Source organism: Limulus polyphemus, unplaced genomic scaffold, assembly GCF_000517525.1.
Source record: "Limulus polyphemus unplaced genomic scaffold, Limulus_polyphemus-2.1.2 Scaffold10235, whole genome shotgun sequence".
Classification (NCBI taxonomy): Eukaryota; Metazoa; Arthropoda; class Merostomata; order Xiphosura; family Limulidae; genus Limulus; species Limulus polyphemus.
The window spans coordinates 499-8062 of NW_013675845.1; the positions used below are offsets into that span (position 1 = coordinate 499).

Below are 7564 nucleotides of genomic sequence, written 5' to 3' on the forward strand. Positions count from 1 at the left end.
GCACCTCGGTGGTGTTCAGTGAGAAGACTCTTATGGTGTATAATAAGGCATCTTGATGGTGCCAATAAAGTGTTTTTACACAGTTGTTAAAACTACTTCATAGCTTTTTAATTGTAAAATGTTTAATTTCTGTGGATATTAAGAAAGAGGTTCTCAAACTACAGTCATGATGAACTACATGAATTGTGTGGTTACAACAATAAATGCATCATTAGAAGTTTCAACAAACTATTCATGATGGAGAATTGGGGTTCTCCCCAGAAAAAATAAATAAAACAGTACAATTAACGTTTGAAGCTGTACATGCCAGTGAAGCAATTTTGCTAGTTCACATCTGAAAATACAAAGAAATAATGTTAGCTAGTGTGCACATGTTGCTGAGTGTTGGCACTTTTCTTGTATTACTAAATCAGAATTACAATTACCTGTCAAAGGAAGAGTGTTAAATATATAAAAATGTATAGGTACAAACATGCCAAGAAGGGCCGGGGTGAATCCCGATAGTAATAAACCTTTGTTTATGTCAAGGACAGATAATTCTTCTTGTAGAAAATGATGCTATTTTTAAGACTTCAAAAACAATATATTTTATTTTTAGGATGCTCATCAGTTGAAGAGGCTTCAGGCTGCTCAGGCAGGAAAGGTGGCAGTCACTCTTGCCTCTCATGTGACTGCACAAGTTGCTGCAGCGGCCGCTGCCGCACAGCAAAGGACTGCTCAGCAAGCTGGTGTTAGGCAAGGTATAACGAAGCAAGGGGTAGCACGGACAATGACAGAAGCCGATCTGGCACTGCTGAAGCGTCAACACATACAGAAACAAGCAGTAGCCCAGGTTTGTGTTAACATAGTGTTTTTAGTATATTAAGCTTAGCATCTCGCCTAGTACACAAAACTCGTAACAAAAACCAGCTCGGATGCTGGTTACTTAACATTATGTTGTCAGATTTAATTTAGAAGTATTAATAGACCGATGATATTCTATTTTCTAGTTGAATCAAGCCCAGTTGTTGGCTCAAGTGCAACTTCAAGGTCAGCAGCCAATAACGGGGACAGTACAAAGCCCTGTTGCGACATTGGTGAAAACTGTGTCAGCTCCTACATCTGCAGTCACCATCCCAGTATCTGCTGTCTCAAAAGCAGGGGTCAACATTAATGTTAGTTTACCTCAGGTGAGCAAAATACTAAAGAAAACTTCAGGAAACCATCTAAAAAATATTGAAAACTAATCTTAAATAAATCTTACTTGTAATCATTTTTTATTAGATGTGTTACAGTTTTAAAATGAACTGTTACTTTATTTTTCTGTAAAATATAATGATGTAGGATGTAGTACTTTTCTTTGAAAATTTATCCTACCATTATCTAAATCAGTGATTCCCAACCTGTGGTCCCCGGACCCCTGGGGGGTCTGCGAAGATAATACCATCTCATTAAACAAGTAAGTTTTTTAATTCTGCTGTTCTTTTATTTGATAGTGAAAAATAGAAAAACAAGTTAATTATTAGTAAGAAAAACAGTTTGTTGGGTAGATGTAATCTTTCAGAAAACATGGGGTCCTTGGTGGTGAAAAGGTTGGGAACCGCTGATCTAAATCTTCAATTCTACATCATATATTAGCTATTTTTTTGTTTTATTGTAAAATAGCCAAAAGCCACAGGTTCAGTTGTTAAGGGGACATCAGTTACTCCAACACAACACCAGGTGAGACTCTCTCATCTTCAACATCAACTTGCACTGCAGCAAGCTCAACAAAGGAAAGTCCTTCATCATCAGCAAAAGGTTACTTCTCTTGCTCAGGTTGGTTACTTTAATAGTCTGAGACCTTCATAATAGATTAAAGTCAAGATTTCATTATATTAGATCTTTTAAAGCATGTTTTTGATGTTGTTAGTAATAGATAAAAATTATTCTTTAATTTGGTTATTTTTTGTATTGGAGGTGGGTAGTTGAATAATTAGGGTAAATAGTATGATAGCTTAGACCTGCATTAATAAAAGTAGCAGAGACCCACAAAACATTTGCTGTCAAATTAGTATCTTTGTTGCAACAGTTTGTCTTTAATCCTCTCTGCTCGGGCATCATTTACTGAGCATGTCACAAGGATTTAGGGACTTACATTCAAAATTTTATTAAACTACTTTTTTGTTTATGTTATACCAATTCGTATAGCATAAAATCTTAGCTAATATGTTAAGTGCAAGTTCAAAAAAGAGATAAATTAACATAATGCCATGTACATTTTACACGTTTGCTTAGTTAGGACTATACTATACTTAATATTATCTATAAATAAAAGTATAATTCTATTCTAGGACCTAATGTCAGTCCTTTTTGAAAATTGCAAGCTTTTAATGTTATTGTTATAAATGGTTAATAAAGAATATTTACATCCACCTTTTTTTGTTATTCCTTCATTCATAGAACAGTTGTAGTGACTTCTTTGTTGAGCTTTCTAACTCTCTGGTGCAGGCAGGCACTTGCATTGTTTTTGTGAGTAAAATTCTTACTGCACATGGCATACCGACAGCAGAATTATAATAAGTAGTGGCTTGTTTGTTGAGCTTTCTAACTCTCTGGTGCAGGCAGGTGCTTGCATTGTTTTTGTGAGTAAAATTCTTACTGCACATGGCATACCGACAGCAGAATTATCGTAAGTAGTGACTTGTTTGGTGAGCTTTCTAACTCTGGTGCAGGCAGGCGCTTGCACTGTTTTTCTGAGTAAAATCCTTACTGCACATGGCATACCGACAGCAGAATTATAGTAAGTAGTGACTTGTTTGTTGAGCTTTCTAACTCTCTGGTGCAGGCAGGCGCTTGCACTGTTTTTCTGAGTAAAATCCTTACTGCACATGGCATACCGACAGCAGAATTATAGTAAGTAGTGGCTTGTTTGTTGAGCTTTCTAACTGTCTGGTGCAGGCAGGCGCTTGCACTGTTTTTCTGAGTAAAATTCTTACTGCACATGGCATACCGACAGCAGAATTATAGTATGACAACATTTAGGTGTCTGTGATTAGAAGACATTTATATTATTCTATAAATCCTATATTTAAAGAAGTACTGTTGGAATAAAGACATTAATTTGAGTCTTGTGGGTCTCTGCTAGTTTATTATAATAATAATACTCAATACATGCACCTTACTACCTAAATATGCACATACATCATTTCAGTAACAGACAAGCGTATTATTACATAGATTATACTATCCTTTATTTAGCCAAGGATGATAGATGTGTTGGCCAAATCAAAATAACTAATGAAATTTTGTTAGTTTTTATACGAGTTTTGAAGTTGGTTCATTTTTCTTGTTATGTACACAAAATACACCAGTTTTTCCATTGTTCATACGCAACTGGACCACATTTTCCTTACATTTAGATAGTCAGATCATTTGAAGTGTGCTGGATTGTCTCTCGTATTTATATAACCATTAACATCTTCACAACACAAATCATACCAAGTTATAGTAAATAATAAGTTGAAACTTCATAAAACTGGCTTATAACGAACAGCAAGTAATTTTGATGTGTTTAATGTAGTGATTTGGTGATTTTCAGGTCCAGGGTAAAGCAGCTCTTCCTGCTCAGTTGAGTACAGTTCAGATACTGCAGGGGTCACCTCGTGTAGCCACCCAACTATCCACCAAAGCATTGCTTGAGCAAGTGATTAATCAGGTCTTGTATAGTTTCAGTTTTTGTTAACAGGGTATCATTCTGTTTACCAGTCCCGTACTAGCTCTCCAGAAAACTTCTTATAAAACAATACCATTTCAATCATTATTATTTTGTTCATAGATGACTTAGGCAGGTTTTACCAGGAACAGCTAATGGTCATCAACTGCCTAGTTCAGCATGACACTTGCAGTGGAAGTCTGTGAAAGTAGCACAGATGGAAAGGACAGTGATTTTAAAGACCCCCCCCCCCCTTCATTTTCAGGAAGTCTTTTATGCTTTATAACATTACGCTTTCCATGTGTGCTACTTCTGTAAATTAGGCCCTCGGAGACCATTTCATTTTAGTTTGTTAAATACCATTTCACCTTGTGTTAAAATTTATCTTGAAGCAAACTGATACAGTAATTTTAATAGTGAATGGCAAGTGAGAAATATTAATAATAAAATTGTAATGTTAACCCGTACAAGTTACAATTTTAGGATATTTTAGTTATTGCGATTATGTGAAGACATCGGATAAGTTACATATGAAAATTTATCTTTAAAAATGGTTTTTTAAGGTGCTTTAAGAGTCCCAACTTTAACTGTGAGTCAGACATTTATTAGTTGTTAATTATGAATAAAACATGTAAAACTACCTTAAGTTTTACAATCATTTTGACACTGGCTTACTCTAGCCTTACGAATGTGAATAATATTTCAGGTAGCAGCAGGGGGTACTTCAAATTTCACCGCAGTGGGGACTCAAGCCCAGCTCTTACCCCATGCTTTTCTACAGGCGGCATCCACTACATCCGCTGTCAGCAAACAACAGTCTGTCAGCTCCATTTCTGCACAGTCCTCAATAGGTAACACTACATTAGGAACCAGTGTCCCTCTAGCAGTGGCCACTACAGTTCAGGCACGAGTCGTTCCCCTTGGCCAACCTCAGCCTGCTTTCAAACAAGCAATACAGGTATGAAACGTCTAAGAAACTAACATATTATTTAATTAATTCATAATTTTTTTATGGCAGACTTTGTTTCCTTTTTTTACCATCAATCGTTGTGTTTATTTAAAGGACTTGGACTTATAAGTACTTAATTCAAAATCTTTATAAGCCCTTATCTTGAACAATAAGTTTTTCAGCTAGAAATCTATATAAATACAATAGTACTGTCTATTGTATGTCCAGTAACTACTTCACAGGGTCTGGATGGGTCTTCATCAAAATTGGTATGGAGGTTCATTACTCTCATGTGGAGGTACATACAAATTTTCAATTTTGCAGTTTTTATGGGCGTGTTTTACCACTACTTTGCCCCCTGGAGAAGGATCTTCACCAAATTTGGCACGAAGGGTTTTTGGGTCCATGCAAATTTGAGGTTTCACATTTTGTGTTTTGCAGTTTTCATGAGTGTTTCGTTTTTTACAATTACATGTAAGGGAAGTAACATTTCATATCCTAAGATAAAACCTTTCATTAATCACGAATTTACATAACTTCCGTCTCCTGGGTACTCCAGATAGTAACCAAATATATCTGTATTCTGGTATACCACATTAGACTGAAACACTGTAGTATTTAGTGTTTTACCCTTCTCTTTGTACCAGGTTAAAAAATTACAATTTGTGAAGAGTTTTGGTAGTTCGGGTATTTAATTTGTAATGGAATGAAATTATCTTTTTTTTGTGTAGGTTGTTTCTGCTGCCCCAAATCTAGCAGCGGGAGTTCAAGCTGGACTGATGGCAGGAGCCTTAAAATCTCATGTTACAACTCAGGGCAGTATTGCTATCACCACGGCAACAGCAGCACTCCTCAAGGGAACACCTGCAGTGGTTGTGAGTGGCCAGCAACAGACACCTGCGGTCATCCATCAGGTGGCGCCATCCTCTACAACTGTGTCAAACCAACAGCCCATGACCTTGGCTGTGCGAGCTACACCCGTCTCCCAACCTCAAGTCCAGGTCCAGCAGTCTGGTCCGTCCTCTATAAACTCTAGCCAATCCCAGGTGATCACACCAGCCCAGCCTGGTCAGAACCAACCTCAAGTCCAGCTTCGAACTGTGGCTCATCCCCAAGCCAAGACCCTCTCCCAATCAACTACCACAGTGATCTTAGCTCAGGCGCTAGCTGGTCAGGCTGGGGTAGGACAGAACATCACCACAACGGTTCAGGAGGGTTCTTCTTCTTCTACCCAGTCCCTGTCTGGAACTAACGTTATGACCACTTCGGTAACTCCAACCCTTAGTTCTCCGGCTCAGGTTGTGCAAGCTGCCATTCAAGCAGCTAAACAACAACAACAACAACAGCAGCAGCAGAGGGCTTCTCCCTACACAATGCGTTTAAGAAATCCACCAAAGCAATAGTTACTCTAACACATACTTATCTTTAGCATGTTGCATGTGGCTGTGGTGTACAAGCGTATTTAGGCAGTGATGGTGGTGTTCTAAAAAAAAAAAAATTGTGTAATATAAGCATTGAGCAGATTATATAGAATTTACTGTGTACGGTGTGGAAAATTGTATTAATGATTTTCTGTCAAATATCTTAGTTAGCTCAAGAACAACAGATTGGGGGAAAACTCACAAGGTTATGTTGTGAAAGAAATCTTTAGTCTTGTATACGATGATACTAATAACCTGTGGGGGGGACATTTAGTGTTCACTGCCCGTGAATGTTTCGTCTATGATAAATCTAGAAGACCAGTTTGTTCACATGGGCTATTTATCAGTGGCCTGCTTCTACACCAATACGGGACTGTGTATTTAATTCCTTCTGTTGATTCCTTTTGCATGGATGTGTGTGTGTGTGTGTATTGTTGTCACAATTTCAGTGTGTGCTGTGATTTTAACAGGTACGTGCATGGTCATTACGTCATCAATTGTGTACATAGCATTAACCATATAAGGATGCACTCTTGTAATTGTTAAATGTTTTCTCATTGCCGCAAGTCTAGTTTTGTTAGTTCTGTAGAATCTCTTTGTATAATAAAACACAAGGTTCTTTCAGGTTTTTTTATCTGTTAGGAACTGGTTTTTTTTTTTGTATTCCACAGCCAACATTTGTACAAAACACACCGAATTAGAATTTTTTTTTTTGTGAAATATATTCGATATTTGAGTTGTACTGTGTATGTTTGGGTGTACGGGTATATGATCACTTGTGGGGACTAAGTTAGATTCCTTCCCATACTATTTGTTCATATACTATAATAAAAAGATTTCTAAGTGAAATATTTTTAAGTGTGTTGTGAACTGCCCATCCAAGCGTGTAGGGGACTTCAAAATTTGATTACCATATTTGAAATTTGCGATAAAATGGAATTCCGATTTATCGGATTTGTTTTCATGTGTGTGACATTTGCAATACATAATCTTTTAAACATTTACTTTTTATTTTTAATTTTTTTTTGAAGTTGTTAAACCTTTACACTAGATGGCCCCACCGGCGTTTGTATTCTCTACACACTCGTGTACTTGGTTTGTTTTATGTATCTGTTAGGAGGGTTTCTCTAGGTTGTGAATTAGTTTCATTGACCTATTTTAAGATTTCTGACTGAAATAGAAACGGATTGCTTTGCAGATCGAAGAATTGTAAATAAAATTTCATTATGGTTTCCTGGGCAAGACTACGTTTGAGTTATATACGGTACCGTTTTGTTTGTTGTACCAGTAAGAAACAGCCAAGAAATTATTTACTAAGATGCGTTTCAAATATAGCGGATATTTTCAAAAACTGGTTTAATAAGTACATGGATTACGTATATCGTGACTAACCGGAAAAACTCAATACGAAACTACAACTTAGGTTATGAACTTACACCTATTATTATGAATATCGTTCTTTTTGTCCCCGATAAATATTGACAACTCTGTAAGAAATTTCGACTTAATGTGCCTTATCAT

The 7564-nt window shown here is 36.7% G+C and overlaps 1 protein-coding gene across 1 annotated transcript; it reads left to right on the forward strand.

Annotated features, from left to right (window-relative positions):
- Window positions 1-598: 598 nt before the first annotated feature.
- On the forward strand, window positions 599-7280 carry LOC106476303 (chromatin modification-related protein EAF1-like; the record flags this gene model as incomplete). The annotated part of the gene is made up of 6 exons (XM_013936962.2): window positions 599-832; window positions 990-1169; window positions 1645-1797; window positions 3560-3676; window positions 4380-4631; window positions 5354-7280. Coding segments are annotated over 6 exons (1608 nt in total), but the record flags the coding sequence as incomplete, so codon positions are not given.
- Window positions 7281-7564: the final 284 nt, after the last annotated feature.